Raw genomic sequence first — 19,335 nt, 5'->3', positions numbered from 1 at the left:
AGAATAAAATGACGCATGATGCACAGTGGTATATATCTCTGGCTATGTGTGATAATACTCGGTATATGCCTTATAACTATTTATACACTCGTGCCACCAACCCTGCGATTACCAGCCCGAGCCACCGCTGACGTTACTGTGAAATAAGCTTCACTTGCGTGTGGTCAGTAATTCACTGTGGTTGCACTTACTCACAACATTAAAACTATTACTCATTTCACTCTCAGAAGGAAACTCATTTCTAAAAATGTTGGCCTACTCCTTTAAGAATAAGTACGAATTTAGTAACACATTAAATCATCAACTAAAAAAAATAAAATAAAGCACATCGCATATGTAAAGACCAGAATACAGGAAAAAAATATCTCCCTCAAGAAGCATGAACTTGTTTGGGTTCTCGGAAAGTCTTTTGTTGTAGACACGATTGTATGTAGATTAGGTGAAATGACTTGTTATCATGTCAATAATGTGGAGCACCTGTTGTACGCCTGATCCCCGAGATGTAGCTTTCGGTAGCTGCTGCTTCTATGTAACGTCACAATGAAACGTAAATGATTCTTAGGATTTCTGTGGCTCACTGTGACAATGTGCAACACAAAGAGTGTAGTCTGTTATAATTCATGTAGCGCCAATGCTACGATTTATTTAGTTCATTGAGAAAACTCACTGCTACATATCTTAGCATTTATAGACGAAGCAACATTCGCCAAATGCATACACATTGCAATGAAAAAACATAAATAATTCTACAAAACACAAACAATATTAACATATTATCGTAGATATGGATTGGAAATCAATGACCCCCTTAACACCTTGCATTAAAATGCATTATGGGTGATCGGATTGCAATCATAGGGTGCTCGACCACATGAAGATACAGGAGTGAATGCACCCAAAACGCACTGAGGACGGATTGTGATCCGCCAAACCACCTCCGGAGGTGGTCAGGGACACATTGTGAGCACAGTGAACAACAAGTGTAAACGCAACTGCGTGTCCACATAGAAAAACTACGTGGGTGAAAAATATGTTATCATGCGCCACTGCAATTAGCCAGTTAGCGAGCTACGCTACTAGCAAGAAAGCCGCAAGAAAGCTTCTCAAAATGGATATTCAAGACACTCGTGGACAGAGTCAAGACGAGACCAATAAGTGTCAAATTTGGCGCGACTAAAGTATGCAAGCAAAACGAGAGGGGGATGTGACGTTGTTTGAGCTCCACAGAGTGACCGGTTCTCCATCGGATCTCAATGTGGACACTGGAGACAAATATTAATACACGGTGTAAATGTTATGACAATCAGGGTACGAGACTTATTTTAAGGCCAGGGGAAAAGTCGGTCAATGTTTGACCGACTTTTAGATTCCATTTTATAAATAGGCTAAAATTATCAGAACAATACAAACATCCAGGCTTCCTCATACGTTCCTCAAAAGTTTACTACAGATTTAAATGTTCAATACTAGTCTTTGGGAATGACTGGGTTGGACTGGTGAACCAGCTTTGAAGCTTTCAGACAGCAGTGTCTGTTGAGTGGTTCTTCAGCAGTGCGTTAGCTGTTCGGCATTCTGCTCCTGTTAGTCTCAGAACTTTGGCTATTCAAAGGAAACATCCTCCGAACAGCGCCCACGTCGACGCTCCTCCTGAAGGTGTCCGTGGTGAAATAGTATGCGACGGGATCTAGTACTGTGTTGAAACATGCCACCATCAGGCTGTAGCAGTATGCAGCCTGCATTGGGCATGGTATTTTATCTCCATACAAATAGAGGAGAACCAAGATGGCGTGGTAAGGGAGGAAGCTGAGTATGAAAATGAAGAGGCTGGTGGCGATCATCCTCTGGATCTTTTTGCCGTCGACCAGGTTGGTCTGGGCCACGGAGCTCCTTCGGACAGCGCGGGCCAGACCCCAGGAGCAGGTCAGCATGATTACGAGTGGGATTCCAAACCCCACAAACAGAGTGGGTAAAACCACCGCAAGCTTTGTGGCATAGGCCGGCAGGCTATCAAAACAATCCTTGTTGAGATTTTGCGTGCGCTGGGAAAGGTAGATGGGCACGCTGGCACCAAAGGTGAGCATCCATATTCCGAGACAAACCAGTGGTGCTTTCTTCCTCCCTTCCTGGACACGGGTCGACATGGGGAAGGCGACGGCCATGCAGCGGTCGAAGCAAATGGAAGTGAGGAGAAAGATGCTCCCATACATGTTGGCCTTCAGGACCAAACCAAGGACGTCACACAGCCACTGAGGAAGGTCTTCAAATCCCAGATGGTAGGAGATCCTCACGGGCAGCGTGAGGATGAGCAGTATATCTGCTATGGCCAGGTTAGTCATGTAGACTATGGTTTGTGATCTGGACTTGGTGTGGTGGAGGAAAAAGACCATTGCTGTGAGATTGAAAATTAAACCCACAATGAAGATGAAGGTGTACATGCACACAAGGAAGATGTTGATATGTCCTGTACAGTCGTTGCGGTAGGGGATGGAGGTGTTGTTGGACATCGTGACCTGAGATACAGAAGAGAGAGGAGTGGTTAGAAAAAGTCTTAGTGGTTGAGTATTAGACCCTTTGCTAAGCCCCGCCCCCCACTAGTACTCCGGAGCCCACGCTGTCACTAACTGAGCTCACCGAAGAAATATTATCTAATTTTTGCAAAAACGGAAAAAGAGTTTTCAGAGAGAAGTAGACAGAAGAGTCTACAATATGCTTTTGAAGAATATATCCATGATGTCCAACTGATTTAGCGCCTAAAACAGATTAAAAAGATAAAGATAGAGGCCAAAGCCTGAGTAAAAGTGAACCATCACGTCACCTAGTGATAAAAAACAATGAAATTAAGGAACATTGTTCACTGTTACAACCATTAAAAAGCAAAAGCAGCGTGTGTATACATTCAGAATACCTTCAGTAGCTAGCGTAGCTAACTAGTGCTAATGCCATGATAGATATATAGATAGATAGATAGATAGATAGATAGATAGATAGATAGATAGATAGATAGATAGATAGATAGATAGATAGATAGATCCATAGATAGATAGAGAGAAAGAGAGATAGAGAGATAGAGAGATAGAGAGTTACTTTACTAATCCCGCAAGAGGAATTTCTTTTGCTACAGCAGCATTTTTGGTACAGGTAAAGCAATACAAATAACAGAGTACAAAATATGAAATACAAAAGTGAAAATGTGTAAATCTTTAGTGTGTAAAAATATGTTGGTAATAAATATCCCTCGATGCAGGTGAAAAAGACAGCGTGCTGAACTCTATATAGTTAAATATTGTCATCCATTGTTATTCTAGAAATAGTTTACAATGACCATAAACGCTGTATTTCTGACATGCATTGATCAAAGTGTGTATGTGAGCCTGCGGGTGTTTCCTCAGACTCTAAATCGAGGTCAGCTACTTCAGGGCTGCTACTTCCATACAAAATCTATCAATATTGATTTTGATCATAGTGTATTTACTTATAATGTAAATTGTTCAATGTTCTAATGTAATATCCATAAAGCAACATGTATTCAAGGGGGAAAAGATCTATTTTCTCTGTGTAGCTGCAGTTCCTGGGAGAAAGCAGAACTCACTGGTGTTGCTTGCGTTGATGCAATCTGCAACTTATAACTAAACTTTATGGCTTCCTGGGCATTATTTTACCAAACATCTGGTTGGTTAGCTGGCAGCTAATCATCCCTCTGCTCTCACGAGTTTTAATTGCTATGATTCCCACGCAAAGAAAATAACATGCAGTGCACATGCACCCACATGAGTAATTTTTCCATCAGCACCTGCGTTTTTCATGAACGATATGAACTTGAATGGCACATGCAGTACAGTAGAACATTTTACAACAAATGTATAAAGTAGCCAAGGGTGTGACTTTACCTGTCAGGTGATCAGAAGAGGTGAGGATCCAGAGGAAAAGGAGGAAAGTGTGCGTGTGTGTGTGTCACCTATAGACTGCATAATAATTTGTCAGCATACTGGCACTGTCACACTCTACGTGTGAGTCACAGGAAGTTGACCGATCTTTGCTAGTCTATCTCTTTCTGTTAACCTGCTGATAAGAAAATGTACCTTATTTTGTTACATTCTAGCTACAGATATTTTTCAACACTTTGTTTGTCTGATTAAATCTATTTTATTTTATTTTCATTATTAAATCTGTTTTACTTTCTATATACATTTGTATTTATTGATAGACTATTCATAAATATTCATTGCACATGTGATTAACGGCCAGCAGCTCTGTATTTATCTCCATTAGTGGTCTTGTTGCTTGCTTTATTTATTTTATTATTATTTATTTTATATTTATTTATCTTGGTGTGTTCTTGACTTTTTACTCTTACCTGCACTTCTGCTATACGAATCTACACATCTCCTTACGGGGGATGATAAAGGTTTATCTTATTTTAAGTTCTGAAAACAAATTGCATTAACTTTATTTTTATAAGATTATTAGGGAAATTATTAGAGTCCAAATCTGTCCTGTGAGGTCAATTCAATGAATTGTTTTAGGAGAGGCATCGAATCAGAAAAGTGACTGACAGGAAGCCTGCAGACAGTTATATGGGCCATGACATAAATAAGTTACTGTAGTACTGCCCTGATTTGATGTTTCAATTCTATCTTATCAGAGAGCGCCCTCTAGCGGCTAATTCATTGACAACATTAACTACCGTAATGACTGGAAATTTAGAGATTCCTGAAATGTAACATGGATCGAACGCGTATGTACATTATCTAGAAAAGGGCGAATCACCTCTAAAAGAAAAAAAGAGCAGAAATACATTGCTTTGATACTTTAATTATTATGTCTACAACGAAGGGAACCCAGACCTCGTGGCGCAACGGTAGCGCGTCTGACTCCAGATCAGAAGGTTGCGTGTTCAAATCACGTCGGGGTCAGAGCTTTTTGATCGATTGTATTGCTTTTATGTTATTTGAATGTTATTTGTAATTGGGACGGAAAATGTGGTTGGCACTTTACTGTCAACAACACGCACAATGTTTCAGGGGCAAATACATATCAGTAGTCAATGCCTGAGCTGAACCTCTATTTGCAGTGGTGGAAGAAGTGCATGAATTATAAAGGAGATATCAAAGGAAAAATTATAGTATTACACTGTCAAAAATAGTAAGCCTACAAGTCCAACATTTAAAGTTTCAGTTATGCAAAAGTATGTATACATAGTAAAGAATGTACTTATATGAGTTTCAAAAATAAGTCAGACTTTTTATTTTTAGGAAATGGAAATAAATGGTTATGTATAGCTTGCTTGATTTACATGCTATTAATAGTTTGTTTAATTATTTTCTTTCTCAGCTTTGTCTATATTTGGCTGATAAAACAGAATCCAATCAAATTGTGTATATTTTGTTGTTTTATTAGGTAAATGTTGTAGCCGGTGGAAGCAGAGTTGATTTTACCTTCGACTTTTACAGTTGAATCTACTAGAATTCTGTTATGGCATCTATTCTAGTTATGAAACTTCAAAAATAGAATTTGGATGACAATCTTTTGATGTGTATCCCTGATATAGTGGTTAATTGTATTCTGGACATCAACAATACAAATAGACACAGTTCATTCTTCTAAAGCCTCTTGCTATCTCTTCTGTTAGCTTATGTTCAGAACTTTATTACAAAATATTTTTAAACATACTAAGTTACAAATACAGCATACATCCGGAGTTTCATTTTTTCACCATCTACAGTCTAAGACCAGAACAGGGAAATAGTTGAGGAAGCAATAATTCGTGGATCACCCCAGTCATTCCTCTTGAAGAATTTAAAACAATGCTGATGATTTGGACAGATAGTAGCTACGCTGCGTTAATGAAGAATCTCAACCCCTTTCTCATCGTCCCGCCGCACGGCACATTTTAATGATGATGATGATGATCCCTGTCAATTCTTCTTCAAGAAGTCATGGTGTGTTGTGGTTGAGCTTACTGTTGAGAGAAGGCAGAGAGATGGGGGTTACTAATGTACATTTGCATTATTAGGTGTAAGGATGACACAAAAAAAGTACTTTTTACATCAAATCTCAGTGAAGTACTTTAAGGTGCAACCAGCCAGGAACAATCATCTATTAGTGGCAACAGTCTATAATCTACAGACCAAATAGCACCAAATATCTGCAGGACATTTTTTCTTTTTTTATTGAACAATAGCAGTACTAGAAAAACAACGCAGATCAGGGGGACGATTACATTGGATGTCCTGTATATGTTTCGCTGATGGAAAGCTTTACATTTGGAGTACATTTGCTGCCATCTCTCTATGTACCGTATTGTGCTATAACATAATAGTTAACTGTAACTGTGAGGCAAGGCATTGATTCCTTTTGACACCTGTAGCTAATAGGTTAGTATCCCAGTGTGACTAACTTTTTTTAGATGAAAGTAGCAAGCAGAAAAGTTGCTAAATCTAGCAAGAAAGTCGTCAAGTCAGCAACACTAACACTGTCAGCTCGAGTGAAATGTTTGGACGGGTTTATGATAGTCCTGCGACATCCACAGATACTGGATATTTGTCTGTTTTTTTTACCAGCGTTTGGTTCATTAATTGCTGTCAGGATGTAATGAAAATTTCAAGAAGAATGTCAAAAATCCATTTGAAGAAGATTACCAACCCTGCTTTTAATTTAGCCCACAGCATCGTGGATGTAGTATCCCTTTGTTTGGATTCTTTTGGGGATCTTTACAGACACGTTTCGGTTGTTTCAAAGCTCGGTTGGGGTTCAAAAGTCACGTGTTTGGACCACTTTATCGTAGCTACAGAGCAGGCTGACTAGTTTTCCGAGAGATTCCTTCCAACCCTGAGCGCGATGAAAAAGCAAAATGGCCGCCGTGTGAACATGACGAACCGGGCAAAAAGAAACCAACCCGTATCCCCATTGAAAGCAGATGAGGCCAGACAGTGGTGTCTTTGAATGCATCAAGTAGAAATAACTTTTTTTCCCCCCTGAGCTTCACATAGTCTAGTTTGTCTCTAGCGTGCTCTGGTCTCACCTCCTTGCCGCAGGTTCCACAGATGCATCCAAATAGTCCGTTGACCATCTGGATGGCACAGAGGGCGAGCTCCACGCACGCCGCCACGAGCAGAGTGGAGAACAGACCCACGTTGAATTCAACCACATTCTCCGGCTCTTTACACCAATCCCACTGATCCTTGTTGGACAGGTAGCTCTCGTTACTGCAAAGAATGAAAATTAGTGGCGCGGTCAAATGTGAATGAGGAAAATGACGCATTTTATTGAGTGGATTGAGTTCTCATAAAACATAATGATGTCCATCCACGGAGGCTGGCTGTACCGGTTAAGGAAGGGCGTCCCCCATTGTGCAATGGGGTTTTCTGCGTTCATCCATAAGCATGTTGGCCCGTTAGCAAGGCCCAGGCCAGCAACACTCAGACTGTACACGGCCCCCGCCACACCAACCGCTGCAAAACCAATGGACAGGAACATCTGCGTGGAGGCACACACAGTGGAGTCAGATTCAGCCATGACACTGTAACCGCCCAACTGTTTGGAGAGCTTTTTTTATGTTTAGCCCTGTGTATTTGTCTCTTTAAGGTTTCTTTTCTTTTTTTTAACTGTGACATTAGCTCCATGTTTCTTTGTCCGTACATGTGTTTGCGAGTGTGTTTTTTATTTATTAAAGAGACAGTGTTTAGGGATTTGGCGGCATCTAGCGGTGTGGTTGCAGATTGCAACCGACTGAATACCCCTCACTCAGGGGCCATTTTAAAAAGGACCAAGAAGGGCTCATCCTTCAAGGAAAACACATACTTCTTAGTTCATAGTGATTATACACTAGCAAAAACATAGTTATGAATATTATATTCCATTTCTGTGAATAGATCCCCAGAAAGGCTACACACTGTTCCTTTAAGTGTCTTGATTTTATGGCATTCCTTGACCTTGCATGTCAAGTGCAGCCATGTCCAAATATATGTAGGAGCCACTGATAACAGCTTGAGTCGGGTAATCCATCGCGGATAACATCAGCACTCATTCCCTTCACCACAATAAATGCATGGTGTTATATGTGTCTGCAGAGTGCACCTGCCACCGTGCCTTTCTTTGATACAAACACTAGGGGTCCTCAGAGTCTGACCCTTATCTACTTTGTGCAACTTTGTGCCTGAAAAGTTTCACAGTACAGTTTTTATTTTTTATTTTTTAAAAGAAGATTGCTACGCTTCACAGAGAAAAGTATTTCCGCTACAGCTGGAAGATAATATATCAATGAACGTTCTGTACTTACCCCACAGCGGTTGGCACAGCAGTTCTTAGTACTGGTCAGGTGAATGTGGATGGCAGGAATGAGGACCTGACAGCAGAAACGGAGAGAGGGGACATATTTAATATAGGGAGAGAAACAGATACACAATGAGAGAAGACTTGAACTGGGCTCGACTGGAGTGAACTGGACTCCCTTTAAAGAGGTACTCTTTAACCTAGAATTACATTTCCATGAAGTTGAGTCAACAGCCAGATATAATTAATAAACTAATAAGTAAAGTCAGCGCTGCGGATATATTGACTTGTATTCCTTAAGTTTGGGTCATTCTCCAAAAACAGTGGATCCCACAATTCCCATAATGCAACACGCCTTGCAACACAGGCTTTCTGTTACAATTTCCCCACGTCCAAGCGGAGATAACCCTAATGACATCACTATGACATCACTGGGGGAATTTTTTTTCAGGTTTGACAAAGCTTCTCGAGAGCCGCAGAACACATTAAACAAAGGGTTGAGTCATACTTCCCATGATGCAGCCTGCTCTCCCAAAAATGATGTTCCCATTCAAAGAAACTGTATTATCAATTATGTCCAAATTTAAACATATTTTCTACCGGATTACGTCTGTTCGTGACGTATCGCGAACACGTTTCTGATCAATGTGCGCGGGAGTACGGGTCCACAAACGAAGGACTTTCACCCAGGCGACTGCTGTTACGCAACAGATGTATTTATTTTAAACCAAACCAGGATGTTTTACTAAAACCATACCAAGTATTTGTGTTGCGTGTCTCGTGTGGTTTCAATTCACAACGTTAACCACGTATTTAAAACTGCGACTGTAATGGGAGAAAATAAGTTTCCCTGAAAACGTAATTGAGATGGAGAACGCAGTTTAGTAATCTCTCTTTTAATTGTAACCAAGTAGTTTGGGGAGAAAAACACTCACATGAATCATATCATATATTCTGCCATGGTCGTATGGACCTTTTTGGAAGCCCCAACATGAATCCCATTTAATCTGATCTCAGTCTACTCACCATGATTCCTCCTCCTATCAGGCCCGCCATATATTTGACCTCCTCTGTGATGCGCTCATTTCCTTCCCTGTCGTCGGCTGCATACTTTGTTTCAAAGCCAGGGAAGAAGAGCATGATGTTGCAGATGATCGACACCGCCGACATGATGTAGAGCGGGATGGCGATGAACTTCGAACAGGCTCCTGTGCACATGATGTCTGCGGATGGACGTCGCTCAAAAAGGTAAAAAAGGGTCTAAAAATCCCAGCTGCTCCCCCAAACCAAATATGCTCCTCTATCAGTGGAACCTTTTCCTCACACTTGGAAAGAAAGGTGTTTGCTTATGACACGTCAAGTGCAGCTTCATGCATCCGATGTGACAGAAGGGAACTGTTTGAATATATATTTGTGGGTTTGGAGGGTGGAGGGTAGAAAGGTGGAGCTAGGGGTGATAAGCCGGAGTATCACCCGCTTTATGACCCAGACTTTGGGTGGGTGTGTGTGTGTTTGTGTACATGTTTCCATAGGAGCCATAAAAGCCAAGCCAACCTTATGAAGCAATAAGAAAATACACATTATTCCCTTTTGAGCACAATTTATTTTGGGTGTTATATAAAATCCTTTCAGCTAATGCCAATGGTGGAAAGTAAGAACATTTACTCAAGTACTGAACCTACAAATTCAAGGTAATTGTAGGTCACTTGGGTATTCCTATTTCATGCTACTTTCTACTTCACTTCACTACATTTATCCGACCGCTTTAGTTACTTTACTACTTAAAATGTTTGCATTTAAAACGTTTGAAAAGTACTTTGATAATCCTTTATTTCAGAGTCACAGGGGATATTTTTCAAGCATGGAGTACATATACTTTAAAAACTTTAATTCCATTTGCCTGATAATATGATAATTTTACTTGAGTAACATTTTCAATGTAAGACTTTTAGTTGTAACAGAGTATTTGTTTTTCACAGTGTGGTATTTGTACTTTTAAAGGCAATGCAATATTACATATCTCACAGTGTTGCAAGAAGTATATTTAAAAAGAACTATATTTTCACTTTGGCTAATAATTCATGTTATTCTTTTTTTAACTGATTCTCTAATTTTCACTGTTCCTAAGGTCTCTGTTTATTTAATTTGTTTCTACTGTCGCTTATATATCTTATTATCCTCGTCTTTTTTTATTGTCTAATTTATTGTCTATTTGCCGTTATTTATATGTGTTACATTTTTAAATGAATTTTATTTTTAATTTTTTTGTATTTGTTATTATTTTCTTTATTATTATTATCATCAATCATCATTTGGAGGCCACAGCGGCTTTATGAGGAAGCTTAGCAAATATCACATGAAAAACAACAGTTTCTATGTAAATATGTAGGGTTTATTTTAACCACACTTCTTGTTTTAATGTGAATTTACATCATAACCATTGTTCATTCATTCAGGATGCAAATTACAGAAATAAATCGTATCTTTTTGTGTTGACATTTTATGCCTTTATTACGGAGACAGTGGAGAGATGATAGGAAACAAGGGAGGGGCGGGTGCAACAGAAATCCCCGGTGTTACATTGCTGTTTTGTTTTTTTCGGACAGGCTGCACACTGTATGCGGTCATCACAGATCCTGATCCACCTGAGCCACATCCCCTCCATGTCAGAGCCTCTGGGACTCCATGTTCTTTAGCAGAACAAGCATTTTCGCTTAACAGATAAAGAGCTTCCAGTTCGTAGAAGTACAAGTCTGTGTGCGTGTGTGTGTGTGTGTGTGTGTACGTGTGTGTTTATGATTTGATTACCTTATCAGTGAATTATGGCACTGTGTTCAAATGTGTAGGTGTAGGGAGTGTACGAATGGACTTTAACCAACATCTGTCAGGGATGCACACACAAACGCACACACACACACACAAACACACACGAAGCCATGCAGGTTGAAAGATCTATCTCCCTTCTAACAGGCCCTCGCCCTCAGCAGGTCTCAGCAGTGACTCGTGGTTTTCCAGTCCGGTCTTATCTCTGTAAGTGAAGTTGACCCTGACCTTCAAATCCAGTGAGGTCTGATTAATAATGATGAGCATGGTGCACACGCAGTGAGATGTCCAGAGTCCTAGTGATCCTGAGAACTATAAATACATGTATTCTATATTTATTTCTTCCAGGTGTAAGTATGGCGGGGATCATGTGTTGTGTGTGTGTGTGATCTGTCCACAGCTAATGTTTTGTGTAATTTGTTGTGCTCATGTATGACTGTATGCTCCAGGACATCTCGTGGTTTCTGTGATTCACACTTTTTGGAGAAAAAACAACACACAAAAAATATTTGACGGATCATTGACTGCTGACTCGTCACTCCTCTTAACTGGCTGGTAGTGATCAACAACTGCTTCAGTAGCAAAGGGCTGGGCTAAAAAACAGCCTTACCTGGTCTGTTGCAGGCCACATGTTGGCCTTAGTCGTGGCTCAAAAACTGATATCCAAAGAAAAGTTTGGTCTCATTTTGAGCATCAGCAGATTGATTCCATACCTGATATTTCATGATCCACTAAAGTGAGACACGATACGAGATGAAGGAATCCCCGTTTTTGGTAACTCCATCACCATCTTGACTGTAAGACAATCGAGTGAGAATAAACCATAGACTACATAATGTGGACGTAGTCACCGTGACCTCACCCGTTGGTTTGTCGCCATCTTGGTTTGTGGCCGTCGCCGTCTTGTCTTTTTGCAACCAGACGTGACACGAGAGGGTGGAGCTAAGTATAGATAACAATAAAAATAATAATAATAATAATAAGACATCTTTAGGCGACCAATGAGGTTACAATTAACTTTCGGGAACTGAAAACACACTGGGAAAGGGTTAAAGATGAAACACTTGAACATGGACAACTAGACCAGACAACACATGGCAATGACCTGTCAATCACAAGGTAGCCCCACCCTCAAGCTTCTTTGGTTGGGAGGGCCGATGGAGACACACCTGCTGGTGGAGATCTGCGCTGTACTGAGTTCTCTTTTCTATTTAGTACATGTTTTTGTCCTTTTTTTAGTCTCACATCCTCTAACCAGTCGATGTTGGTTTTGGTCGCTCGTTCCCTAAACCAGTCAACCAAACCAGCACTGACTCTGCAGAGGAGGTCAAAGGTCATGGTGTATGATTAGAGTACCATTTTCCCCCCATTTAATCATGTGACAACAGCTTAACCCATCTCCACGGCAACTCCACTGATGAAAACCATGGCGTGCGGTTGAAAGCTCTGCAAAACTAGTCAGCAGACCTTAAGTCATCAGTATTTTATTCATATTTCCAAGGCAATGGGCAAGCTTCTTTTTCACAAAATAAAAGAGCAAACAAGTTAATAATCAACTGACCCTGGAGTTTAGACTAACGTTAACCTCACTGTTGGTTATTAACTCATTGAAGGTCTAGTGGTGATTAATGTTAAACTAATCATGGATGAAGATCAATATTCTGGTTTTACTGCATAAACATTACAACCCTGGACCTCCCAAAGTGAACTACAGTCAGAGCATGTTGAGCCTCCAGACTGTGCTTAAGTAATATAGAAATCACGTCTCTCTGAAAGTTCCACTTACAGGAGTTCATCAGACGCAGCGTTCAGCCAAATGACCGCTGAACAACAGATCACAGGACGGTGTGATGGTGGAGGTTTATGGGCGTTTATTGGAGAAGCAGAACCCATGTGGTGTCACTGAGGTCATCGGCGCTTTATGGTGATGTCGTATAAATCCCTCCCATCTGTGCCTGGTACTACCACTCTGATGGCATTCTGACACACACCCACACACTTGGCATGACGACAGCGTCAGACTCACTCAGGTGATAGAGCATTCGTGTCATGATGAGCATGTGGGAGGAAAAACAGGACAATTCAAGGAGATCCCTCTCTTTGAAAATGAGCAGCGGAAATACAGAGTAGTACAACAATGGGGCTGCAAAGGTCCATTGATTTATTATAGATTTATTACAATAAACTAAGGCCACAGAAATGAGTCTTACAAAATGTATATCTTACCAACAGTCCAGCTGTTTCAAAAGCACTGAATAGATAGTAGGAGTCATAGTATTAATTGATTAATTGGTTGATTGATAAAGGGGAGAAAATAGGGTCAAGATTTGAAGTAATATATATCAACGTGAAACTTCATCAGTGAATTACTTATATTAATACGACAATTCTTTTTTTTGTATATCAAGTTTTCTAAAACGTTATGTTTAAATATCGAATGCTAACTTTTGGGGGAATTCAGGAGAAATCTGTAACCTGACTGAATCGGTGCATTAATGAACATCTGCTTTTACCTGCAGTGATCCCCTCAAGCCGTGTGTCGATGTAGCGTGAGAGATAGCACTCTGGTCCTGTGACTCAACCCACTGATCAGAAGTGCAAAGGTACAATGAACTGTGTGTGTGTGTGTGTGTGTGTGTGTGTGAGTGTGCAGGGGTGGGCTGGCCATAGGGGATACCGGGGAAATCCCCGGTAGGCCGACGGGGTTGGGCTGGTCCAATACCGGCCCACCTCCGTCACCAACCGGCCCTCCCTCTGACATCTATGAGTCACAGAACACGTTAAATTTACTCAAATACCTAAAGTCAATTATCACTGACTGAGATTTATACTACACCTCGCGATCTGTATTGACACTCATGGTTTCCATCTTCTTTACTCATCTAATCTCTTCCGTCAGTCTAACTTTGTTTTAGGTGTTATTAAATGTCAATCACTCGAGCCTACTCAACACTTGCGTCACTCGCTCGCAGACGAAGCCGTGTTTGAGCGCGATCCGGCAGCATGGCACCGGCACCAAAACGTAAAGCAGGCTGCTCACCCTCTCTGTCACACAGGGAGCATGCGAGCGAAGCTTTTCGACGCTGAAATATCTCAAAAACAGGCTCAGGAGCTCACGCTCTCAACAGCACCTGGAGGCTTTTATGTTGATGGCTGCTGCACAGTGAGACAATCATAGACGGTGTTGCAGAAAAGAGTGAGCTGCTGTAAAAACTACTCATGTAGTGAGGTAATAACACATGAGTAGACTGATATTGTTTATTATTACCATGTGACTATAATGCACCTGGTCCGGCAGAGTTAGTTTAGGTTCTGTTACTTAACTTATTGTTTTGTTATGCACCTTCAACACCCCTACACACACACACACACACACAATCACACACCCAGCATGCAACACTACTGATACCACTGATGTTCACACCCCATCGTATGTTCTGTTCTGTTCATTTCTACAATATAGTTCATACTAATTCTACCCTCTGATTCCAGTTTCTTTATTGTGTGGTCTTTCTCTGCTGACATTCATTCCTCTGTAGTTATAACCACCTGATACGAGCCCAGAGTTCAGCATATTCATCTAGCAAACTGTACCTTTGAGTGTTACAATAGCCAGTATCATTTTTATTTTTATTTTTTTTTATTTAACCTTTATTTAACCAGGAGAGTCCCATTGAGATTAAAAATCTCTTTTTCAAGGGAGACCTGGCCAAGACCGGCAGCAGCATCAGAGACACATAGTTACAGACAGACAACACAAAACAAGACAAGTTATTCCATGTGTCCATCCAGGCAAATTGGTGGATCCAAATGTTATAAAAAAACAAACATATATGATGTAATTTCTTTGTAATCATCCAAAATAATGTTAAGTGTTTGGGTATTCCAAGTAGGCCACTGACTGGTCGATACGTGCGATGCATTGAGTGGGCAACGCGCCGTGTATTGAGTGGGCCGGTCTGACAGTAACTCCTGGGCCACTTTTTTCCCCCCAGTCCGCCCCTGTGCGTGTGTGTGTGTGTGTGTGTGTGTGTGTGTGTGTGTGTGTGTGTGTGTGTGTGTGTGTGTGTGTGTGTGTGTGTGTGTGTGTGTGTGTGTGTGTGTGTGTGTGTGTGATAAAGTCGTTGGACATTCTGGCAGCATGTGTGTGTGACATACAATGTCTGAAAAAAATGAAAAAACATACAATTAATATGTTCTCCTCAAAGCCACCAGACTCCAGTCAAAACATCACCAACTGTGGTTTGGTTGCAATAAAACCTGTTTTTCACAGAGTCAGATGTGATATGAAGCAGCCTTTATAACCGTTATATGCGCTCCCTGAAGCTGCCAGGCTCCATTGACAGAAACACTCATTTTACCTCGTTGAACATCGCAAACCACACTTCATTCAAACTCCAGAAACACAAAATGAAACCGTCTTTCTTAGTCTCTCCTCTGCTCCAACAGTCGCCAACTCTAGTTTTAAATCTTTACATTTTTTGGTTTTAAACAAAACTAAAATTATTTATTTTTGGCCAGTTTTCATGTTTAATTAAGCTGCATATACGCACTCATTTTGGTGGAAGAAGGGCTTTAAGTCTCATTACTAAGAGGGCTGGGTCTAATGGAGCAGACTCATGGTTTACTCTTTACTTAGTGTTGAAGGGAATAGATTACTACATTTTATTGATTTATAAGAACAATTTTATCACTGTAGATACATACCCATTCATAACTTTATGATAAAGGGAGAATTTTGAAAGCAGAAATAGTAATTACTCTATTGATCATATATGTTTATTGATATATTTACATTATAGCTTTTTCTTATTCTTCTGTTGTAATCTTTGATCATTCTCCGGCACAAGAATTTCCTTCCAGACTAATAAAGTTATTTCACTTATCACTTATCAAAGTTTTGCAGCTTTGTCACTAGATCATCTTCTCTATATATAAAAACAAATTAAAAAAAGAAATGAGGAGCGTTCGCCTCTGAGAAGTTAACAGAGACAGAGGTCAGCAGCTCTCTAGAAGAACAGTTTCATCTTGTTGTGTTGGGCAGATTGTCTTCCAACTCTCTGAAGTTAATAATTATGTTATCTGTCGAATGGTATCTTGCTATCAGAGCCTTTGGCCAACTTACTTCAGATACGTTCTCACGTATCTGAAACACCACCAATCTATCTAATCATTTCATCATCATCTGAATGTTAATACGGGCTCACAAAACAAAGCCCTCAAGCTTATTTGTCTTGTCAGCAAATATCACACCAATAATGCCGGAGTGACTTGATTCTATAGAAACAAACAAATAAAGCTATGAAGACTTCTTAAAGAACTGGAAAAATACTTATTGTTGTCTCATGTATAAGCACAAGGTGTTAACATGCTCACTTTTCAAAGTGATCCAATGAAAACACTGTATTGTAACATTTAGAATATGATCACTAGAAAAAAAGGGTTCATCAGTTCCTGAGGACTCTGAAAGGGAGTCCATGTCCCGGTATGATGACATCAGCGGTGCGGAGCGCCTCCTGGCGGCTGACCTCCTGCACTGCAGTGTCCATGCTCACATCCCGCCAGCTGTCCTCGTCTGAGCAGCACTCAAATAAGTCCCCGGCAACAAGCACTGTGCCTGCTGAGGTTCCCGTCACCTGGACGCTGACGTCTTGTCCCGTGTGGCCCGGACTGGGTACGACGGACACCTGTAGGGAGGGAGGAGACACTGTCAGAGCCTGATGGGAAACCTGCAGCACGCCACACTGTCACATTTAAATAGAAGAACCATGTCACATCAACCCATATATATTCCAGCAAAAGAAAGAAAGAAGTAGAAAGAAAGAAAGAAAGAAAGAAAGAGAGAGAGAGAGAGACTTTTATTTTGGAAATTTAGGGCATTTTACTCTAGTTTAGTCAAATCCAGTCACCTACACGATACATATGTAAGTCACTGAAACTGTCAAAGATAAGACCGCTTTAAAGTTGTTCTCTTTTTTGTAAGTTCCTAACATCTCTGTATTTGATTTGATTGCTCAATTTGAGGCAAAAGTATATCTGTAATTTGATACATGTAAAGAGGCATTATTTTCTCAATTAAAAACAATTATAAAAACAAGACGAAATACTTAATTCAAGTTACTTCCGGTTCCTCCCCACACGTTAATAGTCATTTTTCGTGTACTTTTGTTGATAGTAGTTCACTCACACGAGACTTTAAACTACGTTCCCCTTTAAATCCTCAGACATACTCACGTGCTCGTCAATATAGTGCGCGTGCCCCTCTGCCAGCTTGTTGGGGCGGTACGAGTCCCCTTCACTGATGTCATGTCCGACAATCATCACCGCTGTGGGGAACAGACTCAGATTCCCGATGTGGTCCGAGTGTCCGTGAGTCCCCACGACCACGTCAATGTCCCCCGGTTCCAGGCGCCTCTTCTTCAGCGTCGTTAAGAGGAAGTCCCGGTCCCACGGCCCGCCGGTATCCACCAGGATAGTCCTGGGTCCCGTTATGAGGGTGATGGTACCATTAGCTTTGAACGTCCCGTCGCTCTGAGGGAGACAGTATCCGGCTTTAAGGACGGACACGGAGTACGGCTGACCGGGGAAGTCCGACTGGGACTCTGAGAGAGGGACTCTTCTAAACTCACCACAGACCACTTTACTGTCTGTCCCCATTATGGTAGACACAAACTGTAAGATGTAGCATCAACAGCATGGAGAAGAACATGAATAATATTCTTTTTCTTCTTCTATTTTAATGGCGGGTTGCAGCAGTTTTAAATATGGTGCACACCGCCACCTACTGTACCGGAGTATGTAGTACAAGATAATGTCGAGATATTTATTGTATATAATTAGGTAAATAAAGTAATAATTTAATGATGGTACTTATAATTAAAGAAAACAAACAACTCCGAATAAAAAGACATGTGTATTATATTCAATGATGTATTCCTATCTCCTTCAAACATTCCACACCTACTTTCTCCTGCTGTTCATCTGATGACGAGGTCTTTCATGAATATCTATCTTTACGTTTATAGAGCATGTATGATTGTAAAGTGATCACTCCTCATTCTTGACTCATCCTTAATATTCCACTCAAATGAACGGGCCAAATTGTTAGAGATTAAAATAAGATCAATACTATCCCTCTCCAGGACGAGGAGACATGCAGACGTAGCAAAATATAAAAAGTTGCTGAGTCAGTCATTCAAAATCAGAATGTCTAATTAGTAATTAAGTGTTCACTTGTGAAGTATGATACTAAGCAGCCACATTTAAAAAAAATGTTATAGCAGCAGTTAAAGGTTCAAAACAATATCAAATATTTGTTTTGGTAAGTTAGTTTCTGCTAAACCACGTTGTGTTGAAGAAAGTATAAAATAGTCATAAAGACACCGTACTGACAGAATACAAAGGACACATTTGCGTTTGCATCTAATCCAATCACACCCGAAGAGCACAGAGACGCCATTCAGAGTCTATGAATGTATGATGAAAGAAAATATGAATATATAATAGATAAGATGATGAGAGGGGTGTTTACTTAAAACAAATGGATCATAATTCAATTATTTTAAACAAATTTTAAAGATCTATAGTCTGACATTCCATTGAAATGGAAGGTCGACGGTTCGATCCTTGGCTGGGACGTGTCATGTGTCGAAGTGTCCCTGAGTAAGACACTGAACCCCCTAACTGCTCCCCGGGCGCTTCTCACCAGCCCACTGCTCCCTAAACTAGGGATGGATTAAATTTCGTGTATGTGTATATGACAATAAAAAGACATTATCTTATCTTATCCTAAATCTGTATTTTACCAATGTATGAGTTTAGTCTGACCAATTTGTTTATTACCCAGCCAGAACTGCTTACATTCCAGATAAGTTTAAAAACTTTAATTAAATAGGCTAAAGCCATGATTTCTAGCTTTCCCACAATGACTCATCAGCACATATATGACCTCTTCTCCCAAATCAGTCTGTTTCCTTCCTTGTTCCCAGAACTCCTGTAAAACCAGATTAGCCATTCACTGATTCCTGCTGACCTCTAGTGGATCTCTGGTGGAATGGTGCTTCATTCCACAGCTCCAAAACACACAGTCTCAATGTAATTATTGAGCTTCTTAAGGCCAACCGTAACTTGCACCACCATAATCCAGCAAAATACCTAAATCTATGCTCCATAGTTTATTGTTACAAAGACATTCCAAACACTTGAGATATTTATAGTCTTTATATATATATAACTATTCAT

At 40.5% G+C, this 19,335-nt stretch overlaps 3 protein-coding genes across 3 annotated transcripts; all 3 read right to left on the bottom strand.

Moving 5' to 3' along the window:
• Window positions 1-907: 907 nt before the first annotated feature.
• LOC306714882 (lysophosphatidic acid receptor 6) lies at window positions 908-2,504 on the bottom strand (the record flags this gene model as incomplete). Its single annotated transcript, XM_079185054.1, has 1 exon — window positions 908-2,504. One exon carries the CDS (start codon window positions 2,502-2,504, stop codon window positions 1,557-1,559), a length of 948 nt encoding a protein of 315 aa, XP_079041180.1. The 3' UTR covers window positions 908-1,556.
• A 3,091-nt stretch (window positions 2,505-5,595) lies between these two features.
• On the bottom strand, window positions 5,596-9,663 carry tm4sf21b (transmembrane 4 L six family member 21b). Its single transcript, XM_079185115.1, has 5 exons — window positions 9,298-9,663; window positions 8,279-8,344; window positions 7,325-7,476; window positions 7,022-7,205; window positions 5,596-5,959 (listed from the first exon to the last, which is right to left on the bottom strand). Exons 1-5 carry the CDS (start codon window positions 9,487-9,489, stop codon window positions 5,957-5,959), a joined length of 597 nt encoding a protein of 198 aa, XP_079041241.1. The 5' UTR covers window positions 9,490-9,663; the 3' UTR covers window positions 5,596-5,956.
• Window positions 9,664-14,744: 5,081 nt separating this feature from the next.
• mblac1 (metallo-beta-lactamase domain containing 1) lies at window positions 14,745-17,809 on the bottom strand. Its single transcript, XM_079184301.1, has 2 exons — window positions 17,329-17,809; window positions 14,745-16,781 (listed from the first exon to the last, which is right to left on the bottom strand). Exons 1-2 carry the CDS (start codon window positions 17,749-17,751, stop codon window positions 16,542-16,544), a joined length of 663 nt encoding a protein of 220 aa, XP_079040427.1. The 5' UTR covers window positions 17,752-17,809; the 3' UTR covers window positions 14,745-16,541.
• Window positions 17,810-19,335: the final 1,526 nt, after the last annotated feature.

The sequence above is a fragment of the Pholis gunnellus genome, assembly GCF_910591455.1.
Source record: "Pholis gunnellus genome assembly, chromosome: 23".
Lineage (NCBI taxonomy): Eukaryota > Metazoa > Chordata > Actinopteri > Perciformes > Pholidae > Pholis > Pholis gunnellus.
This window is presented reverse-complemented; position numbering and strand designations above follow the sequence as displayed.